General features: G+C 34.2%; 1 protein-coding gene across 2 annotated transcripts in view; it reads right to left on the bottom strand.

Moving 5' to 3' along the window:
* The window catches only part of NUP205 (nucleoporin 205), a 46,567-nt gene that overhangs the window by 8,512 nt on the left and 14,269 nt on the right, over positions 1-23,786 (bottom strand). For both annotated transcript variants that reach the window (XM_034403377.3, XM_087873951.1), the window contains exons 11-33: positions 22,262-22,412; positions 20,019-20,224; positions 19,564-19,746; positions 19,053-19,103; positions 17,447-17,656; positions 15,682-15,781; positions 14,874-15,011; positions 14,445-14,634; positions 11,318-11,438; positions 10,528-10,609; positions 9,891-10,055; positions 9,342-9,466; positions 8,871-8,985; positions 8,316-8,465; positions 7,721-7,795; positions 6,427-6,584; positions 5,602-5,682; positions 4,484-4,675; positions 3,976-4,246; positions 3,507-3,605; positions 2,789-2,937; positions 2,277-2,468; positions 462-583 (exon numbers count right to left, since the gene is read on the bottom strand). In XM_034403377.3, the coding sequence (XP_034259268.2) occupies positions 462-583; positions 2,277-2,468; positions 2,789-2,937; positions 3,507-3,605; positions 3,976-4,246; positions 4,484-4,675; positions 5,602-5,682; positions 6,427-6,584; positions 7,721-7,795; positions 8,316-8,465; positions 8,871-8,985; positions 9,342-9,466; positions 9,891-10,055; positions 10,528-10,609; positions 11,318-11,438; positions 14,445-14,634; positions 14,874-15,011; positions 15,682-15,781; positions 17,447-17,656; positions 19,053-19,103; positions 19,564-19,746; positions 20,019-20,224; positions 22,262-22,412 (3,326 nt within the window). The remainder of the gene's footprint in view (positions 1-461; positions 584-2,276; positions 2,469-2,788; positions 2,938-3,506; positions 3,606-3,975; positions 4,247-4,483; positions 4,676-5,601; positions 5,683-6,426; positions 6,585-7,720; positions 7,796-8,315; positions 8,466-8,870; positions 8,986-9,341; positions 9,467-9,890; positions 10,056-10,527; positions 10,610-11,317; positions 11,439-14,444; positions 14,635-14,873; positions 15,012-15,681; positions 15,782-17,446; positions 17,657-19,052; positions 19,104-19,563; positions 19,747-20,018; positions 20,225-22,261; positions 22,413-23,786) is intronic.

Genomic DNA, 23,786 nt, shown 5'->3' with positions numbered 1-23,786 from the left:
TCATTTGGCATTACTATTTGTTCTGAGATTTAAGTGGAGGTAATGATTTAGATAGATGGATACATTTATTTAATAACTGGCCGGAAAACAAACAAAAAAACCCCAACAAAATTCAGCTTTGATTTAACATTAAAGTGAATGAAACCTTAGATTTATTTATTTGATTTACATAGATGATTTCTCAGCCCACAACCCAGGCGGCTGCAATATACACAAATCTTTGTAAAATAATAAACAATTAAAATTAAAAATTAAAAAAATTAACGAAACATAGATTAATGTAACCAGTTACTGTTTATAAAACTATCAAACCTTATATTTTTAAAACAAATGTACAAGTTTACCAGTAAGTGAAATAATTTCAATTCTAATCAAAACATGCACTATAAACATATAACACAAAAAAACATTGCTTTATCCTAACCAGGAGGTTATTTTGGAAATTTGGTGTATAAACTTACCCTTGTTGATCTATTTCTGGCCGCATATCATATACCTGAAACTGTGCAAGTTTCACTATTACTCCAGATCTCAATAACTCTAGTGCTCCTTGTTGTATTTTTGCTACTTTGGTCAAGAAGGCCTTGAGAAAAAAAAAGTAAATATTTTATTTGTTAGCAACTGGAACAAGGATCTAATAATCAGAATATATAGCAAGTAGTTGAAGGCTCATCTCCTAAATCTCACTCCTTAGGTCATCCCTCCTTCTTCCCTGCAGAAAGAGACTGCATTGAGTGATGTTGTGTCGGCAAAACAGTAATTCAAATATTGATTTTAGCAAGTCACAATCAGACTTGCTAAACAGACACAAACAGGTCAAGATAAATTTGACATAAGATTTTGGAATTAATTATAAAGAAACCTTCCTGTGGGAAAATGCTTTTGTTTTGAATTACTTTGAATTACTTAAAATCATAAGAAAATAGAATTTTAATAATTGGACACTAAAGGGAACTAAAAATTACAATTAAAGGAGAAAAAGACTCAAACTAAAATTACAAATATGAATGAACCAAAATATTTTATATTGAACATACTAAAGGATAGTTTTGAACAATCAACTCAGAAGTTAATTTTAAGACTTATCTGCCTCTGTAGACAGTCTGTATTTAAAAGATGTTATGTAAAAGGAACTGTTTTGAAAGTGAATTTAAAAATGACATGCTATGAAAAATGGAAAAACATGTCACATTGGGCATGCAAAAGAAACTGTCTGATATCCTAGTAACTGAAAGAGATATACAAATAACAAACCAAGAGTGATCTAGATAATTCTCCTATACGGGATTTGCAAAAGAGGTTGCAAAATTGAAGAATTTTGTCAGAAAGGACAAAGAAGGATATTATTTGAATGGATTAGAATAAAAGGGAGGAATATAAAGTTGGTTTATTTGATGAAGGTTCAAATAGATATGTTATCTCTAATGAACCTTGCTGAATTAGGACTGATGAGGTTTTAAGGATTTGTTTATAGATAAGAGATGAGATATGGGAAGAAGAGATCATTTGCTATATTTTAAAAGAAGGTGCTAAATTATTAAAATTGTTTATACTTGCTGACAGGAAGGAGGGTTGTGTGTATGTATGTGTGTATTTCTTTCTATACTCTTATTTTTCTTTTCTACTTTTTTTTTCTTGCACCTTATATTTTTTCCCTTTTAATTCTTTTTTTATTTATAGTTTCTATTAGCTTTTATTGTTGTAATTTAAGAGAATTAATTGGGAAGGCTGTGGGAATGCTAGATAGTAAGTATCAATGGTGGGTTGCCCCCAGTTCGCACTGGTTCTATGGAACCGGTAATAAAACCGGTGGGAGGCTCTGCCCACCGACCCCGATGTCACCAAAATGCTTCTGCGCATGCGCAGAAGAGCACTTGAGCGAGCGAAGCGAGCGCGTGCACAGCCCCACTGCAAACCAGTAGTAAAGGTAAGTAGAACCCACCCTGGTCAGTATGCTATGATTTGCTTCTTTTAAATGAATAAGCTTGTATTGCAAAGCAGAAAGAGAAACCTCACGTGAAGTGGTAGAACAGATTAGACTTCAGGGCTTTAACTGTTTTCAACAATGATTTTATAAAAATATGCTTTAGAGATGAAATAGAAAGTTCTTCTAGTCTAGCTAACAGATAGAGAGCATTCAGATATGGACACTGTGTATACAGAGATTTAAACAGTGAAATTTTTGTGACATAGCAAGAGTTACGTGTTAGTGCTAAATGCTGACTGGTTGCTTTAGGCTGGAGTACAACAGAAGCAGAATTTGCACAGAATCTCACCATTTTTGACTCATAGGTATACAGCGCTTTAAGCAAAGGAGGCTGTGGTATGAGTAAACTTTGCAACTTGAGATCATCATCTGCCAGGCTGTCAACCAGCACTTTTAAGTAGCCACTGTTGGAGAGATATAATAACCACTGGTGCTGTTTATCTATAGAGACGATACGGTCCAGTAATGCTAGTGCTAGCATCTAAAAAAACAAAGAGAGATTAAATTACTTTACAAGAATGCAGAGTCTCTGCTTAGAAAGATTTGATTTGTATCTTTAAACTTGAATTGCTCTCATCAATTTTAAATTATAATAAATGCAGTTTGTAGGTTATATATTAGTGCATTTTATACCTTTATAACACAACTGTATAAAAACCAACCTACCTAAATACTATGTATTGAGGGTTCAACGTAATCATTTGTTATTATAATATACATAGCATTTTGACTATTGCAACGTAATTGCCCATCCCCAAAGATTTAAGTCTGTTCAAAATTAATAGGTCTAATTTTATTTACCCGTCCTATCTCATGTCCATCACAGGCATCTCTGCAGACTACTTCCATTAGGGCAGAACCATAGCTTTCAATAATAGCCATGTTTTCTCTCTGCAGTTTACTGAAACCATCTTCAGGAGCTGTTAAACACTCCCACATGGACTTTTTGGCTGTAAAATAGATCAAAGAGTGTTAAAAATAACCTTTTTTCTCTTTAAACTGTATCATAAATTGTATTTTGCAAAAAATATATACTGTAGAAGGATAATACCTTAGCGGTGAGAAAACATACAAGAGTAAAGTTGCTTTGAGCCAGATTTGATTCCTGGTGATTTCATATTTTACCAATTTTTTTCTGGGAACGTTTAAAATTTGGTAACTTTTCCTATATAGTCCTATTATCTTCTAGAAGTTTCCTAAAGAAGTAGTAACCAAGCCCAAGTCTGCTTAGCTTTTCAAATGAGATCTCTTTGTGCAAAAGGCATTGAGAACTTAGGCCCAAGAACAGATAATTGAAAACTTCACAGTATTAATGCTGGTGGAAAACAGATACTCACTGGAATGTCGAACTTTAGACCTGAAAGTCGTTTTAAGAAATTTAAGAACTTCCTATCACCACTACTAATGTTTATAGTAGAATAATAATTCTACAGAATACAATAATGCTTATTCTGTAGAGATGGACTGTATATGCAACTGTGTAGAATGTCGTATTTTCTATAATTAGATTGTATTTTACCTGCTTCTAGGATATCTGGTTCATCTGGTCGTTGAGCAATCTGCAGATAATAGAGCAATGATCCATACAAGTGTGTCCTCACTCGCTGGAACCCACCACCTATTCAGAGAGAAAGAGAGAAGCCAATGCATGTAGCATTATACAAATGCATGTCTTCAGTTATATGTACAATGCTAACTTTGCAATGAAAACAGCTATTTTTCCATAAAAGCTGAAGCAAGAATAATCAAATTGTTCCATTCTTAGCAAAAATTAAAATAGAAAATATTATAAAAATACAACCACTGTCCTCTATTTTTGTCAGTACAACCCACGTGTATCTTCTACTGCTTATGGCTCTAACTGTTAAATAAGATGTGCAAACCCAGTTTAAGTATCATTTTTAATTTAATGAAACAAAATGAAAATACGTTCAATTCCATATTGGCATTTATGGAATTCCTTTCTAATAAGTGATTTATGTATTCACCGGTCTTCAGAATAAAATCCAGAATTTTTTTCAATATGATATGTAAAGAAGAGTCTCCAATGGAGGCAAATCCCACTGCCAAGTCTTCAGAAGCAGGTGATGTAGCAAAAGAACCATCCAACATTAGGACAAATTGGGAACGTCCAGGCATAGGGATAGCAAATGGCTCCTTTTGTTCTGTTCGCACAGACTGGCTTAGGTGAGCAGTCAAAGTGAACACAGCTCCTGCCACAACAGGCATTAACTCTTGAGCTGCATCATCATTCAAAATCTTATGGAAAGAAAAAAAAAATAATGGTCTTAAGTCATATAAGTGACATGGTTTCTATCATCTTTCCAGATGTGATTGACAGTAACTAGAATATGACACCTAAAACAAATGAGTCTCAAGCTGCTATTAAATTGTCTCTGATATATTCCTCCTTTCCTTACTCCGTATTTTATAATTTAATTTTAGAAGAATCTCCTTTTAAACAACATAATGTAGCAATATATCTTTATAGTTTACCTTATCATGTAAATCTTGCAATAGATCGCGGATAATAAGCTGTCTATCTTCAGATTGTATGAGATCCTGTGGGCAGGCAGTTAATATGATTTCAACCAGCTGCCTCCAGGACTCCAGAGCATGTTTCTTTGCATACAGACACTGAAGAAGCTTGTTCCTTTCCACAACATACTGAAGAATTGTATTGATTTCCTGGAAGTCAATAGAAAAAAATATTCACTAATAATAACAAATAACAATTAATCAAGTTATACTATTATGATATCAGTTTACAACCAAGCAGGGAATATTCATGTCAGAAATATTTTGGGGATTTTGAAAACAAGTTGCATAAAAGGAATTGATATTATTTTCATGGAATTTCCTTTTAAACACCATCAAAATGTTTGATGGTGAGAATTCATAGAAAAAACTGGAAGGGGCTTTCAGGTGAGGAATGGTGAACTAAGGCATCTCCAAATTAGACAACCACAACTAAGACCTAAGCACCGTTGAGCAGACTGATCTAACAGAACCTCACTGGATAAGGAGATGATAGGAGATGATTAACTTGTGCTCCGGACACTTGTTCCTCATGAAGAGACTACAGGACAGACCTTTCTTGTGGATTTGAGTTCTGGGAGATGAAGAGAACCATAATGCTCTCAACTGCAGCAAAGTGTTTTAAAGGACACTGAACTCATTCACTCACTTTCTAACCACTTTTAGAAATTATCTGAAATCATCCTTTCTTTTTTCTCTGTATATCATTTATTCCTCTTTTACTTTCTCTTCTTTTTGAGTTTAATTTGATTTTTTTCAGTATTGTTATTAAAGCTTAATACGGGTAGTCCTTTACTTACAACCACCTCCATGATGGTCATATGTGAAGGACTACCTGCAAAAAATTTTTAAAAAAGAAGACAACACTGGATACATCCCTGTCAATTACAATCTTAGATATATTTAAATTCCCATTTTCTAAAAGTAATAATAAAACTGGGATTCTAGCAGTACCACATGCTTATAATCACTTCCAATTTGGTAAGCATTATATAAAATATTTACTAAAGCAAATAATAATATATCCTGATAATCTTTTTCAAAATGAAGACATTCTAGTTATTTCATTTCTTTACCTCCATAAGTAAAGGCCTCTGTCCCAGGGCTGCCATTCCTTGCAAGGCATTAACTTCAGCAATCAGAACTTTGTGAAGATGCTAGGATTGAGGAAAGACAAGGCTCATGTCTAATGCACAGTAACAATACTAAATACCATGAGGAGCATTTTCACCCTTTCATTGATTTTTTACTTCTGTCCATTTTTACTTTCATCCTAGATAAAATGATACACTTTAATGAAGCTACCCATGAAAAATACAATACCCATCATGAAATGTCAGTTTATAACACTCAGTTCAATGGGGTGTGATGCTAGTTCTCCTTGTGGTGCACTCTGGATAGCACGGTAGTGTGAACCAAACGACTAGCAGTAACTGGCAGCCAGACTACATTGAAGAATTGGTAGTTAATGACAGCTGGCAGCCAAACATCTTTGTAGAACTCCTGGCTCTCTAAATACATGGCAACAGATAAACAAAACAGGTGTGGAAGAAGTGGGATATTGTCTCTACCCCTCAGTGTGACTGTGGTGCTTCTCGACAAAATATCCACCACATTGTGTCCGAATGTCCATCCAGAGCTTATACCAGCTCAATGTCTGATTTTTTTCATCATAGCATCCTATCCTTGAATGGCTGGGTGGACATTAACATTTGAACTACTGTAAGTCCATGTATCTGCCATACGCTAAGTAAAAAAATAAATACTCAGTTCAATATATGAAGAAGCTGACTATAACTTTAAAAGAGCGTCTCTCTCTTTCTCTTTCTCTCGTGGATCAAGCTCTTAAAGTGTGTTTCCATATTTTTGTACAACCCCAACATTTCTCAAAACTTACTGACCTTCACATTGCAGATAATTGGCCCATGTGCAGTCCTATTCTCACAGTTAGCAATGACCTCTTCTATTTGAGCACGGTCAAAAAAATCTAGTTGCAAGGGCTCTGGGATCTCTTGACTGAAGTCAATTGAATCAAGGATGCTCAAGATTTTCCTATGCACTGAAGATATTAGAAATCAATTTAGAAATTTCTGGAAATCAGACAAAAAAGAATTCAGCTGAATTCAAAAAATATAAATGACAAACTTTATGATTTAATTTTTTCTATTTATTATAATTCTACATTTTATTTCTATTTATATCTATATCCCAAAAGAATAATAAAGCTCCATCATCAGACAGAGACACCACTGTATACTTACATTCAAATTCTGAAACAGTTTAGCTCCAATCCAAAAGGTAATTACAATGCACAAAATTGAACTGTAAGTGTGTTAGCATTTGTTAAAAGTTTTATGCTCTTGGAGCTAGTCATACTGAACATTACTGTCAGGCACAAAGAAGCAGGACAAAAGTTTAAGTGGCAGTCCAGAAGATTTATTGCTAAACCTTTACACAAGATTCTAGTCAACTAACGTTCATTGCTAAATTGGCAGAAGATAAAATTCAATGGAATTCAAGAGGGGTTGGACTTAGACGTTTGTGGGAATGTAACAACTCTAGGCTGATGACTTGCTTAATTCCTCCTCCCTTCCCACTCTGCCTCTTCTCCTCCTACAACATAATATTTTAGGAAAATAACAAAAGGGAAAAATCCCAAAACTTCAAATGATTTATTAATTTCTGGATTATGCCCACTCATTTCTTTGTAATGTATTAAGTTGCTTCCTATTATACAGTGCATAAGCATCACAACATATGTATGCCAGAAGCCAAAAAATGATGTATTCTATAACTATACAGAAATATATTTATCATTTATAAATTGAAGTATATTATGGTTTTTCCAACAATTTCTGAATGTTCTGATTATAATAATCAGGCAGGCAAAAAAGAGAGAACCAGTTCTCAACCAGGGGGTGTGAGATGGCAGGGTGTGACAAAGAGTGGATTGTATCCCTTGGCGATGGGTCATGAGTCACAATTACTTTTGAAGTGGGTGAGAACAGTAATCAATCATTTTGTAAGAGTGTGGGGCATAGAAAAGGTTGGGAAGGCACTAGGATAGAAACCAGGAGACTGAATTCTAGTCTGTTTTAGGCATGAAAGCTGCAAAAGGTTTATTACAGCAGTCAACATAATAATCACTATATTTTTAATTACAATCTGTAAAGTAGGTCTTCACAAATAACTTACCCTTGGAAGCAGTGTCAAAGTGAAGGAATCCAGTGACAGAGCGACTATCATCTTCTATCCCTCCTTCACCATCAGCTAAGAAAATTAAATTTTAAAAATTAAAATTAATTCATAAGCCACCCAATTTTATCGCAGAATAAATTTAAAGCAATAAAATACAAAATGTCTGCGCACTTTGAAGCAGCTGCACAAACTGAAAGATGCAAACTTTAATACTTTGAAGAGAGGTACTTCGCTTACACTAACATAAATTTGTAACATATTGATAGCAATACACTCCACCCAATCCTAATTTTACACTGAGAGAAATGAACAATAAAAGCTATGTATTCTGTTAATAGGCAAGAACAATGTGTTTTACGGAATAAACTTTGATTGTTAATAATATGTCAACTTTGGCTAAACCAATGTCTCCATTATTTAAGTAATACTTGCTTCCCTCACTCCTAAAATCATAACATTAAGCTCTCTATGAGAAGAACTAGAAACTGTTATGGTAAAAGTTATTAACAACTGGATATGAAAGTGACAACGAATTCCAAAAAGAAAAAAATGGCCTTTAGATATAATAGTCTTAGGGCCAAATTCCATTTACCTAAATAAGATCTAACTGGGACATCATCGAGAAGGAGCTGCAACAGTCTCTGTGTGTGAGAACGCTGGCGGTTCAGTGAAGTAACTCGCAATTCTATAGATGCAGTTTTCATTAACCATGACATCTGATTCAAGGCAGGAATCTCATGTTCTGAGTAGAAGTGACAGACAGAAACAGCACACACAGTAAAATACACACACTGGGAAAACTCTGACATGCTTTGAAACTTTAGCTTAGAATGTTTGAGAACAGTCATATTGCAATACGGTCCAGTTAACTGTAAACGCTCCCAAAATGAGATGACTCAATGGTCATGCTTCCTGACACATTCTTTCCCAATGCTGAGATGGAAAAGAAGCAAAAAAGAAAGGATAGGATGAATGAAGTGCCACAAAAGAAGGGGAAAGTATTTCCCTTCCTTCCAAGACAAGATTTCTAATATTCTGAAATAAAAACAGTTTTTATTATAAGTATTTCAATTTAGAATTAAACAATAAATGTTTCAAAGCAATTAGAATAAAGTACATCCAATTACGAGTGCATTTCAAGTGTTACCTTTGACACAAAAAGGCAAGTGTTGCAGTTGAGAGAATAAGAAATCCTGGCTAGTTCTCAAATATCTCATTGTTGGTCCTGATGTGTCTGAGCACGCACATAACTGATAGATCACCTGTTAATAATAATAATAATAAAAAAAACCACATCATGTGCGTTTGGGTATAAACACAAAAAACATGCACTCTTTTTAAAATTTTACAAAGAATATTAGGTTAAAAAAACATAGCTGAATTATTAATAATGCAGTATTACAACTGCCTTCAGTGATTTAAATGATTTATATGTAACAGCTCTTATTTGTAAAAATCAGCTTAGGCAGCAATACTATAAAGTGAAGGATTCAGAAATATAATTATTTAAAAGAAAATTATTTTAAGAATCAAAATAGCACAATAAAACTACAAAAAACACTGAAAACTGATTGGTTGTATATATTAATTTGAAATTTATTCAAAATTTCTTTCATACCTGATAACATAACTCTGCTAGATGTGGAGATTCCCGAACTGCTGTGGGATCAGACCTTGTTCCAGTACCATTCTCTAATATGTTCAAAATAGCATGAAGGCAAGTGCGAGGGCAACCCAACACACCTTAAAGATTTAAGACACTTGTTTAGATAAACAGTGTATAAAGCATAATAAGGCAATTCACATGGAAAATAAAAAACAAATTTCATTCTGTTTGAAATTTTAGTGTACTTTTTACTATACTATCTAAAGTTGCAAAGTTTGCTTTTATAAAATTACTTTGTTGTATTTTATTACAAATGGGATATGATGGGACCCCAATAGTACCCAGATTTGCAGAGTTTTTATATAGATGCATTTTCCACAATGCACTGATTTTAACATGTAAAACATTTAACATTTATTCTGTGTACCATATTAATATTATGCTATATTGGAAATTAAAATAAAATAAAATATCACCATCCAAGTGTGTTTTTTTTTCCAGATGGTAGCTAGCCACTTCCCCCTCTTTCTCTATATCATCAGAGCACTTTCAGTTGGGTACCTGGATCTTGCAGATTTGTAGTGCTGACAGGCTTCCTGAATTCATAACCAAGAAGATACAGAGCAAGATTGGGTGGCTTGCATTCCAGAGAGGCAATGAGAAGGTTCAGAATATTAATCCTCGTTTCATGGAATATCGGTGCTTGCTTCCTTTCAACTTCAAATTCTTAGAATCAAGCACAAACATTTATATTAAAAGGGGATTATCCAGAAAGCATGCAGTCAATTCACATGTATTTTTTATTAATCTAATTTACGACCACCTGCAAATTTCTCAACTGGACAAAAAGAAACACAAGTATGAAAGCTATTGTTAAAAGTATTTCAGAAGGTATCAATTTGTTTATGAAATAACTGTATAATCATCACTTCATCTATAAATATAAGTTATGGGAAGCAGAACACAAATATATATTGTGAAATTACTTTTTAAATGTAATTTTTTGGCAGCCTTTTGGCAGGCTAGCTATAATTTTGTTGAAAATTATAAGAACTAAAATTTTAAATGGTACAGACTTCAAAATGCAATCTTTCATCATTATTCTATCTTCTGAAATTAAAAGAATAACATTGCAAATAAACTCAAAATTTTCATTTTTGAAAATAAAAAATTAAAATAAAATGAACAACTTTCATACCTTCATCAGGATTAATGATTTCTTCTGCAGTTTCATTGTCCAAACACTCCACAAATCCAGCCATTAGTTTCTGACTGATACTCTAGATTTGTAATTAAAAGTTTTAAAAAGCAAGATAATAAGATTAATAGATGTTTTACTGATATATAAACAAAAATATATACAAACCTAGAAATAGCGGTACACAAAAAATGAGAAATATGCTTAAATTCAAAGCCAACCATACATTACAAAAGTTCTGCTACATCATTTCAGATCCGCCATGTTTCAGTAGAAACAAAACCTAGAATATTTTAGTTGCTCCAGGCTTCAATTGAAATAAACATGTGAGGAATTCTCCAAATAATTTTATGGGGTGACTAGAGAAAGGCTGGGGTGCATCATAACCTCCCTTCCCTCCTCATGCCTTATGTGCCACACTACAAATCCCCCATCTGTCCATCATTGTCTCTTGCCCTCACCCTCTGCTACTCACTTATGTCCTTACATGGCATCACAAAGGAAAGATCCAGTCCTAGGTTTTTCCTGCTTCCTCCCAGCCACCAAAAAAATGTTTGCTTGGAATAATCATGGTTCAGTCTGTATCCAAGCAAAATAGATCCACCATTCCACATATAGATCAAAAGTTGCAAAACATGGCATTTGGTCTGAGAACAGGCTAGCACAAACCAGCTGTTCCACTCATCGAATGTTTCAAGCCCTGAACATTTGCACATCACTATTAAATCATTTTCTGATAATTGGGTAACCATTCCCTTTTTTCTTGCTTAAAAAAATTAATTGCAATTACCTGGTCTTGCGTGAAGTCTCCAATCAGTTTGACCTGAATGTTAGAATTGCAAGAAATGCAACAAAGGATCTTGGAACTTTCAAAAGCCAGTTCAGGATTGGTATTACCATGATAAAGGTACCTTTAAAATACAACATTATAGAGAAGTAGTGGTGGCAACTCATGTTTTATTTATTTATAGAAAGAGCGAAAAGTTCAATGTCTATATAAACAGTGTGTTGTCTAGGTATAGTTATTTTGAGTAATCATCATCATCATCATAACAATTACATTCATAACATTAGTAGTCATCATATAATGTCTCATCATTACATTGATAATAAACATATAGTGACAATATGCTAACTTATCCATTTAGTAAACAATTTTTACAAAATTAGACATTCTCTTGTGTTTTTTTTAATCTAACTTCTGTTTCTGCTCGATTACCATTGATAGAGCCAATTCCATATTAAGAAATATTCAGTGTCTTCCCTGTCTTTAATATGTTAATCTGTCCATTTCTGCACATTCTAGAATTTTTTAATTACATTTTCTTCTGTAGGGATCTCTATGTTCTTCCAGTGTTGTGCAAATACAATTCTAGCTGCTATTAAGACATGTATCATTAAGTACATATTCCCTTTATTATATTTTTCTGGTTATGATATCCAACAGAAATATTTCTGGTTTTAAGTCTATGTGTTCCTTTATCATTATTTTTATTCAAGAGTGTATTTTTGTCCAATATTTTTTTGTCTTTGGGCACGTCCACATGTGGTAATACGAGCCCAGTGTCTGGTTACATTTCCAACACTTTGAAGACATATTCTTGAACATCTTAGCTAGTCTTGCTGGTGGAAAGTGCCATCTATAAAACATTTTATATAAGTTTTCTTTATATGCAGTTGACATTGTTAATTTGTAATTCCTCTCCCATACCTTTTGCCATTTATCTAATTCTATTGAGTAGCCAAAGTTATTAGCCCACACTATCATTGTTTCCTTTACTTCTTCTTCTTCTGTTCTAATGCTCAGTAGATAGTTGTAATTTTTTAAATTAGTTTTTCATCTGTTCCTGTTAGGATCTGATTTAATTCTGTAGGTTCTTTATAAAAAACATATGTTTTAACATCTTTCTCGTAACTCGATTCTATTTGTACATGGGGCCACCATGCTAAATCAATTCCTTGACTATTCAATTCCTGTTTACTTTTAAGTTCCCCTTTCTCATTCAGAATGTCTTTACATCTTATGATTTTTTTCCATGTTAACCACATTCAGATGTATCAGTGCCTCCATCGTGGATAGCCAGACTAGTATTTTCCAATAGTGTTTTTCTCTAATTTTTGGACATACTAACCATAATGCATTTCAAATATAGTGTCCTTGGAAGTATCTATTTATTTTATTTTTCCCATACCATAGGAAAGCATGCCACCCCAGTTGCAAGTCATGTCCCTCCAAAATAAATAATCGTCTATATCTCAGATTTATATATTCTTTCAGCCACATAAGTGCAGATGCCTGGTAATCTAACTTCCAATCTGGCAACCCAAAACCTCCTCTGTTTTTAGAATCTTGTAGCAATTTCAAACTTATTCTTGCTTTTTTCCCTTGCCAAATGAATTTTGACATTAATCTCAATTCAAATCTTTATTGTCAGTGCACAACGTATGTGCAATGAGATTGAACATATGTACAATGAGATTGCTTGAGCAGTGCACCCCTTCCTCCAACACAATACAACTCACAGTGAAGATAGAAAATCCCTAACCCAATAAATCATATTAACAAAATATCCAGTCCTATTGCACCAGTGTGAAAGTTACACATTGCGCTGGCTCTGCAGTCCATCATACTACATAGTTATGATGTTATTTGTCATTCTATAATCTATTTAGTTCCTCAAATTATTTTTTTCCAACTTTATTGGAATTGTTTGGAACAAGTATAGTAATCTCGGCAAAATGTTCATTTTAATGGTAGCTATTCTTCCTACCAGTGATAGTTGCAGGTTTTTCACTTCTCCAGGTCTAGTTTAATTTGTATTAATTTAGAGTAATTATCTTCTTTTATAGTTGCACTTCTCGCTGATAGTTGAATTCCCAAAAATTTAATTTTCTTCACTATCTGGATATCTATCTTCTTCATTAGATCTTTTTTCTGTTTATCTGTAAGGTTTTAATACTAGGTTTTAAACTAGTATTTAATTTTCTCTTTCTCTTAGTAACCTTTTATTTTCCTTATTGGTTTGGGTCCAGTTTCTTGTGGTTCTTCTATGATAAATACTAGGTCATCTGCAAATGCCTGCAATTTATATTTTTCTTTTTCTATTTCCATCCCTTTTATTTCTATATCATGTCTAATATTTCTATTTAGCACTTCCAATCTCAAAATAAATAGTAATGGCGACAATGGACATCTTGTGTCTTTTTTAATATTGAAATTCTCTGCCATTCTCTGCTACAATCACTTTTACAGTCTGTTTGGAATATATCTCCTTGATCATATTAGTAAATCTTTCTCCAAATACCATATACTTTAATTGTAGTAACATAAATTGTCAGTTTACATTGTCAAATGCTTTCTGTGCATCTAATAAGATCAGCGCCTTTGGTTTTCAGGATGTGCTTCATAGTATTCCAATGTATTCCAAATAATCCTCATCTTATTTTTAATTTAATTTAATTTGTCTCTTAGGTAGAAATCCATTCTGGTCTGGGTGTATAAACTCATTCAGAAATGTTGAATAGATTGTCAGAGAAATCCTATACCTGTATTTTTTGCAATGTACCTGGCATACATAAGTATATCTTTATTCAAATCTTTATCTCCTAATTCAATTGTTTCTTAAATCCCAATTTCTTCAGGCCACATGCCCAGATTATAACATCAAATTAAATTAAAATATAATATTATTCACCATATAAATAGAAATTGTTCAGAAATGTTCTTGACAAATATACAGCTCAATCCTATAAATTACTGTAGATGAAAAGAGGGACAGTATTCTATTTCTAAGAAGTCAGCTGTTAATGGAATTTTTGTAAACACTCATGCTATGAGTGGAAAAAGATATCATGCTCTGAGTAAAAACACAGTATTTCTAAAGGCACAGCAGCCTTTCTAAATTTTTGGGACTTACCTGGCAATATTTACTACATGATCAGCTTTTTTAGTCCGAGGGTTGATTCCTTGCAGAAGCTGTTCTAGTGAGGTAACAATGAGAGAGAGATGGCTTTCTCTTAAGAAGTCCATGAAAAGGTTCTCTTTCTGTAAAGTTAGATTGAGCAGCCCAAGACAATACTGTACAGCCTTCTCCAAATGCTTTTTTCCTAAAGAAGAGAAAAAAAATCAAACAAATCACACATTCATGATTCCCCCAGTGGGGAAATGGGAATAATTCACAGTGAATTTACACAAGTACATTGATGGAGGCAACAGAAACAAAAAATCCTTCAAGAACTGCCAGTTTTAAGTCATCAGTTTTCCCCCCCTAACCCTAACCCAACAGCCTTTATTAGAGTCAAGTAGATATTTCGATAACTTAATTAAAGAGAAACTTGCAACTTACCAGGGAAAGGTGCATAGGTATCCAGTTGTTTAACTCCTTCTTCCAACAAGCTAAGACACAATTCCAACATTGGTGATTCATTCAACAGATGATACATCAGGTTAAATCCAGGTGGTTTATAAGCTATTACTTCCTCTCCTAGAAAATGAAATGTACATTTATGTGTTATTTCTGAGATTGCAATTTACCAGAATAAATGTAAATCTAATCACTGTCATTTTTATTTTCTCCTTCCCTTTTTTCCATGTAAACTATTCAAACAAGTACAAAATCCCTATTTTCCCACTAAATTCTTTCATCTATTCTTGAAACCTTGCCTTTTCTCTAAATTGCCCCCTTTTCTCTTCTTAAATCAAGTGAGCTAAAGCAAAAAACTGAATTCCCATCTTTATATGAACCATATAATCTTTCTTGGGATCACTTATTCCATCTCCAGATATTTAGCCTTATTTTAAAAGGCTTTCCTTTTTCACTGCGTCCCTCCTCTTCCCATTCTACTTCTAAGTCTCTCTTAAAATTTTCATTGCAGAAAATGATTTTTTAACACTCTTACAGTATTAAAAATGCCACTGCAGCTCAATTCTTCTTCACATTTCTACATGTAAGCATCTACACCATTCCCTACTGTAACATTGTGCATGGAAATCTCATTGAACTATAAATATTCCTGCTTCTATTTTGAGAAGCATTTAGAATATAATTAGCAGTCGTCAACAGATCAGAAAAAAAAAACTCCGTGAGATTTTGTTGGCTTTCTTTCCCAGCAAAAGACTAACACTAGGTAAACAGAGATCAGCAAACAGCATACCTTGCAAGTCCACATATTGGTCCACAAAATCTTCAAGCTGGGGTTCATAGTCACTCAGCAATTTATAAAAGACCTCCAGAACTACTTCAGCTACTTCCCACTGTCAAAAAGCCATGTACAAAATATCATTAATTTGATTTTTTAAAGTTATAGTTATAAAGTTATATTTTTATCCTGACAGAAGGAGCTTAATGAGACATTTCCTGATATAAGACTTGTTACACTGAAAGAAATATTGAAAAAAAATTTCAATTCAACCAACTGCCAATAAGAAACAAGAAATGAAACAAGCCCCACTACATACATTGGCCAATACTCACATTCTATAAAAATGAAATCCAGTAACATTGTACATATTAATTTCTTCAGTTTATTATTGTGCAAATAAATCCCAATAGCACATTTTTTTCAGATTAGCTGGTATAGGATTGCATTTAGAGAAAAAAGTCTTGAACTTCCATATATGATGTGAATTTTAGGTCACAAAGATGTAACAAAAATTACAATGTTTAAATAATATAGATTTCAATGTATACACATGGGAAAGGAGCAATTAGTTTGCTGTACAAGCTAAAAACAAATGGAAGTCTCAAACTTTAGTTTCCAGTTTAAAAGTTGAAACAGTGTGTTGAATCAGATCAGTAAAATATCTAGAAAGTTTAGCAGTAATTTCCCAGCATTTGCAATAACAACCTTTCAGTCCTACTGCAGAACATATTCTGAGTTTTGACTTTCAATACAAGGTCTGAGAAACCACAGATTTTATAACTCTATAATGGCTTTTTAAAAAAATGATTCCATTATTGTTTAAATTTGCTGTTCACCATCCACAGCTACATGTTGAGTGGGAGGTCACACAGAGCAAATCAAATCAATACATGAATGTCCCTTATAATACCATGGTAGCTTAGTTTAGAATAGAATAGAATAACAGAGTTGGAAGGGACTTTGGAGGTATTCTAGTCCAACCCTCTGCTTAGGCAGGAAATCCTGCACCACTTCAGACAAATGGTAATCCAACATCTTCTTTAAAACTTCCAGTTTTGGAGCATTCACAACTTCTGAAGGCAAGTTGTTCCACTGATTAATTGTTCTAATTGTCAGGAAATTTCTCCTTAGTTTTAAGTTGCTTCTCTCCTTGATTAATTTCCACCCTTGCTTCTTGTCCTACCCTCAGGTGCTTTGGAGAATAGCTTGATTCCCTCTTCTTTGTGGCAGCCCCTGAGCTATTCAAACACTGCTATCATGTCTCCCCTAGTCCTTCTTTTCATTAAACCAGACATACCCAATTCCAGCAACCGTTCTTTATATGTTTTAGTCTCCAGTCCCCTAATCATCTTTGTGTCTTCTGTACTCCTTCTAGAGTCTCAACATTTTTACATCATGGCGACCAAAACTGGATGCAGTATTCCAAGTGTGGCCTTACCAAGGCATTATAAAGTGTATCAACACTTCACGTGTTCTTGATTCTAACCCTCTGTTTATGCAGCCTAGAACTGTGTTGGCTTTTTTGGCAGCTGCTGCACACTGCTGGCTCATATTTAGATGGTTGTCCAGTAGGACTCCAATATCCCTCTCATAGTTACTACTATTGAGCAAGGTACCACATATACTGTACCTGTGCATTGTTTATTGTTATTACTATTGCCATAGGATTTTTCAAAAGAATAAGATTACAGAACTATTACATAATTAAAATAAAGATGTTACAAAGACAAATTTGCATAGATTTGCAGCAATATACCTTACAAAAAGCAATGTTTACCTTTTCAGCAGCTCTCCGGTAGGCCCTGGTCCGAAATCGAAGAAATATAGATTCTCTCAGAAAGTGAAGGTACGGCTCAAATCCTGGTGGGCGCAGCCCAGCACCCAGATTAGAAGGAAATGAACTCTCTACCAGGGTACTGATGAGCTGGCAGAAAGCACGAGTTAAAGGATATTCCTCACACCGGGATTCTACTTCATTCAATTCAACCTTCCAAAAACATAAGTCAAATTCCAAACATGTTATTTTTTAAACACAATGGCAACACACCATCTCATTTACCTCTCTTAAATAAGTTCATGCAAATGCTTCTTCCAGTTTTCTCAAGGGCCCTTCATCAAAAAACCCAAACCAATTTACAATTTCAGTCTATAATGTTTAATCTAATAGACAGATAATTTATTGTCATTCAAAGAATCTACAAATGCTGTTCCACTGTGAACAAGGGACTGTTGAACCTACAGGTAGTTCTCAATTTACAACCACTCATTTAGTGACTGTTTGAAGATGAAACAGCTGGTGTGCTAGAAATAGAAGATTTGGAATTAAGAGCACATGACCTGAGATTTGGGTGGCATGGTTCCCTGGGATAGAGCAAAGTCAAAATTAATGTGAATTATATTATATTTATATGTGAATTATATTTTTAATTAATTAAAATCAGATTATTGTAGGCACAAAGATAAAAAGAGTCAGCAAACCCTATAATAAAGGAATAGTTGGTGAAGATGATGGAAGTCACTGAAGATGGCTAAGTTGGCTTCTTTGATTAGAGAAAAAGTAACATTTCTGTTTATTTCTGACTAAAAACCTCTATGGACTTTTTGAGGAAAACAGACAAAATAAACTTGATTTAGGGTTTTGGTGATTAAGTAGGATAGATTATATATTATAGAAATAAGAAAAACATGTTGTAACTTTAAAGAGGTAATTTATAATTGTATTTATAACTGCTGTAAAGAACATCAGAAGCTACTCCTCTGTATCTATGTATTCAACTCCTCTGTATCTTTTTTTCAATTTGGCGGCAATACAAAATTTCCAAATAAATAAATAAAATAATTACAAAAGGACGTAGCTGCAATTTGAGTATCACTATTTTCATACTTGCAAGTTCATCCCTTTGTATCCAGAAAATAAGGAAGATTTAAATCTGCGCAGATCAATTATTGATCCTAGATTTTAAACTAAATTGAGACTCTAGTTAATGATATAATGTATTTTTGATAGATTTATGTTGTTTTTTTGTGATTTTGTTTAAAAAAGCAGTATATTTTCAAGTGTCAGGCACAAGCAACCAGATCCTCATGTGAAAGGTTCAAGTTACTACTTTATTCCTATTACACAGGAATTGCCACATATTGCCAGCCTAAGCCTGTGAACAGGTAAGGTTCTATACAGCTCTAAGAACCAATGTGTATGTATATGTGTGTCTCAGTGTCAGTCCTGGCCCTCTTGCAACTGTGCAAGAATTCAAGGCTAAATCTATGATTGATACCCCCTGCCTGTGGGTATTTCCCAACATCAAGATACTGAAAGATAACAACTGTCTGTTATATAATCAAATATTCATCAAAAATAGAATGACTAAGTGCAGACAATTTACCTCGATACCAATGACTTGCCTTTGGCCTGGAGTTCTTACAGTCTGCAATATCTTCCAAAATAAATGGGAGAGAAATGAAATGTTTGTCATTATTAGCAAAATAATACAATATTAAAAGAATGAACTACTGTTAATTGTACAAACCATTAGTGACAGGTCCTGCACCAAAATTAAAATACCTGCACTCTTCTTTTTATACTTTTTTTGTGTTTACTAAGTATATATTTTGTTAACAGAATTTTGAGTTTAAAAGGTTTCCCACTAAATACGTAAAAATCCTTTTTATTTCTTCTATACAGTCAGATATTTTGTCTTTCTATCATTTACTTCCCATATACTAGCAGGAATTTATAATATAAAGGAAAACAACATACTAAAGTTGGAAGGGCATTCAGGAACTCAAGTTTTGCTCAATACATTTTCTTATTCTGCAGACCAATTTTCCAAATTAGAAAACATAAATTAAGTTGGACAAGTACCGAGCAGAGATAAACTTCCCCTGACAAGATACCTGTGTGTATTCCAATGACTGCCATAGTGAAGCAGCAATTTCTGGAGATTTTCCAAAGGCCGAGAGAGTTTCTAATAATTCTGCTTTCAAAATTGGATGTATACTGCATTGCAGAAGTCCCAGAATAATAACTACTGGTGTCCACTGAGGATGTTCACAGAGAGCCAATCGGGCATTTTCACTCTGAAAAATTAAGAAAAACTATCATTGATGTTTAATGATATACATAAGATTAAGTCTTGTCAGCTACAATGTCCATTGTAACATTGTGAATTGTAACATTGTCTTACACATTATTTTTCTCGCACATTATTCTTCACCAAATTTACCTTCAGTTAAACTAAATCTATGGCCACCTCTTAGCTCCTTTTGCATTTACTTCTGGGACCAAATATGTCAGCAACTATTCAATAAAGTAGCAACTGAATTTCTTCATATGTCAAGTAACTACCTACCCATTTCACAATTGTCTTAGTAAGCTGCAGAAAGGCAATTAATCCATCCTGTTCTTTCTGTGTGATGCCTCTGAGAGGAAGATGACGATACTGAATGCTCTCTGCACTTGGCAAATCTTTACGTAAATGTTCATGGTACAGCATCAAGGAGTGGAAGAAGTGCTCCCAAGAGACAGGACTTCCACCTGCTCCTTGGATGTTTTCAGCTGAATGAAAAAAACTTCATAATGTAGATTATATTAAATAAATTACAGGTGGAAAAAACATTTCCCTAAACTCAATTTCATTGGGTGACTAAAATAATTTAGACCCAAGCTAAGCAACCCATTCTAAGGGAGGACTGCATATTAAAGCTCCCCAAATAACTAGGAGATTGCTTCCTTGTTTGATTCTTTTCCTTAAAAAGACTTCCTTTATCATCTCCTGCTTTAGGGCCTTTACTGTTCAGTTTATTTTTATTTTTTTACTTCTATTGTTAGTTACCACTCATTGCTACAATGCTGCAAATATGTGTCAGCTTATTTTCAAAGAGGAACACAAAGAATGCAAATAAGAATGGCAGATTTATTCATACTCACTTCTATTTCTTAAGGTACTACAAATGGAAAGAGATTTATTCCTCCTTGTTCCCATCTCAGACTCCCAGATTAGCTGAGTAATTGTTCTCTTATATTTATTATTAGTTATTACTGATTCTCCCTGTCCAAAGTCTGTTAGTTCTCCTTGTCCACTCTAGACTAGCTCCCTGGAAAACTGATTTGTCCTCAGCGGTACTTAATAAACAGCAACCAATCACCGACAATTGAAAATCAGCAGGTTTTCAAAAATTATCTTTTTGTTCAATGGAGTTGAGTCCATAGTATCTCAAAGCAAACAGCTATCATCATTCTTCTCTACTCCACTACAAGCTGCTCCCCGTTCACTGACATTATATATGAACAAAATTAGCAAATGTATAATTAAAAGTGAGCTAATTATCCCGTTTTGGATCTTATGTGCAAAAAGCCAGAAATCATATAAAACAGAGAGAGAAAAAATGTTTGGTTTACCAATTATTTAAAAAATCAAACTTTTTATGAAGTATCAATCTTTCAGGAATTATACTACAAACAAGGATTTTAATGATGATCTCCCCATAAAAATGTGAGTTAATGAAAGAAAATAAAGACTGTAAAGATCAAGGATAGCATATGTACCTTTAAACTTTTATCTATTTGGTTCTTTCATTTAAGCAACATGTTCTATAAAATACTAATTAAAAATGCATAGAATTTTCACCTAATTAACACTTTATTAGATACGCTAAACATTAACTTGAAATGTCTTATGAATAGGCAATACAAAGGGTGATAACATAATACAAATAGCCCCCGACTTACATCCACAATTGGGCCCAAAATTTCTGTTGCTAAGCAAAGTTAAGTGAGCTTTGCCTCATTTTACAACCTTTCTTGCCACACTTGTTAAATGAACCACTGCAGTTGTTAAATTAGTAACCCGGTTGTTAAGTGAATCTGGTTTCGCCATTGATTTTGTGTAGGAAAATCATACGTGCAGGAATTTTCCTATCTTGGACGGCAAACCTCAGATAAGGAAAGTTACGTGCACAGCAGCAGACTAGGAAATGACAGTAGGAAAACATTTACTATAAATCTATAGATAAGAGGAGCAAGAGAAGAGGAAGTGGGATATATGTTAGACTTTAACTATAGATAAACATTATAAGTGCTCAAGCAAGCAGTAAAGGTTAACCAAGGATCTTATGATTTTAGTTGCTTGGAAGACTTTTGTGAGCCAATAGCATGCTGACAAGTACTCTGTGGCTGAAAGTAACTACATAATGTCACTCTGTAAAAGCAATAAATACCACATATATCCTCAACCTTTCTGTGTGTGGTCATTCAACAATTTTGCTTGTCAGAAAAGTCATAAAAAGTGATCACATGGGACACAGCAACCGTCATAAATATGAACCAGTTACCAGCATCTGAATTTTGATCACATGATCATGGGGATGCTGCAAAGGTTGTAACTGTGAAAAATGGTCAGGTCAGGTTTTTTCAGTGCCAAATGAACTTCTGTTAGGTCGAGGATTACCTGTAAATATGAAAAGCTTCAATCTAAGCGTTTACAACAATTATTTCCCTGAAGACACTTGTTCTTAGGATTATGCTTATGTGTGTTTACAGTGAATGGAAATAAGACATCAAAACATTCAGCCTATGTGGTGCTATATTTCTTACCATGAGTACTACCATTACCCTTTAGCAAAGTAAAGCAATAATGAGAACAGCGGGGTCCATTGGCCAATCCCTGGAGCATTTTCAGATAAGGAATATAAATTGTGGAAGGAAGCAGGTCTCCCATTTGTCTAACGAATTTTGATAAAACAACCTGCAATATAAACAAAGATTCATCTAAGTAGAAATACCTACCCAAACAAAATCTTGACATTTGTTTTGAAATATCTCTGGTTACCACATACAGGTAGTCCTTAACTAATGACCACAATTGGGACCAACTTTTTCATTGTTAAGTGATGTAGTTGGTAAGTGAATCACCCATAATTTTATGACTTTTTGCAACGGCTGTTAAGCAAGTTACTTTGGTCATTAAGTAAATCAAATCAGTAAGCAAATCCACTCCCCCCCCCCCACTGACTCTCTTTGTTGGAAGCCTCCTGTGAAAGTTGCAATAACCCAGATGCGGCCCTCAATGAAATAAAGTTTAACACCCCTGCTATAGAATGCAACAGAAACTTCCTCTGTCAGTGCCTCAAAAATGCAGCAGGAATGGGAATATAAATAATATGTCAATAAATGAATGGTGTACCAGAAGTAGATCTACAGCATCAAAAACTTTCATGTTTCCCTCAAAAACTCTTGAAAAGTGATAGATGGGGGTGTACTAAATAATAATAAATATACAGTTCTAGTATTTTTGTCTCCACTCACCCACATATACTCTACACCAGGTCAAGTGCCTACTCAGCAGGGGTTTAAAAGATGGCTCTTCCACTGAATATTTCTGATTACTATACAGATGATTATACTAAGTATGCATTTATCTCTCTCAAACTCAAAAAAGGTCTGAACTTATATTGGAGATTGGGTTGTATTTTATTTTTAAAACAGTAAGCAAAACTAAATCTACAAGCATTTATGTAATATTTTAGATAATCTTTATAACTACTGTACTTTTTGGAATATAAGACACACTTCTCCCCTAAAAGTGAGTGAAAATTGTGGTGCATCTTATACACTGAACTGAACCTAAGACCCACCCACCCACAGGCCCCCATCCTTTGGCCATTTTTCGCCTTCGCATGTCGCGTTTTCGGCCTCTGCATGCCCTGCTGCCTGGAACAGGCCAGAAATGCGACATGCGGAGGCCAAAAATGTAATGCGTGGAGACCAAAAACACAACGTGCAAAGATGGCAATTGGCAGCGATGTGCTGTGGCGATCCCTGCAGCCTGGAACGGGTCTAAAACAGGGTGTGCGGAGGCCGAAAAAGCGATGAGCAGAGGCCAAAAACGTGACGCATAGAGGCGGCGATGGCCTCTGGCAATTCCCATAGCCTGGAAAGCTGATTGGCAGTATTTCAGGAGGCCAATCCAACCACCAATCAGCTATTCATGCTAAATCAGGCTGCAATAACACGTTGAAGCTAACCAGGCTGTTTGCTGCAAGGACGCTAGCCAGATGAATACTGATGGATGCTGGTAGCCAGAGGCAGAATTTTTTTTTCTTGTTTTCCTCCCTAAAAA

This window comes from Pantherophis guttatus, chromosome 7 (assembly GCF_059756535.1).
Source record: "Pantherophis guttatus breed Tessera chromosome 7, ASM5975653v1, whole genome shotgun sequence".
NCBI classification, from domain to species: domain Eukaryota; kingdom Metazoa; phylum Chordata; class Lepidosauria; order Squamata; family Colubridae; genus Pantherophis; species Pantherophis guttatus.
This window is presented reverse-complemented; position numbering and strand designations above follow the sequence as displayed.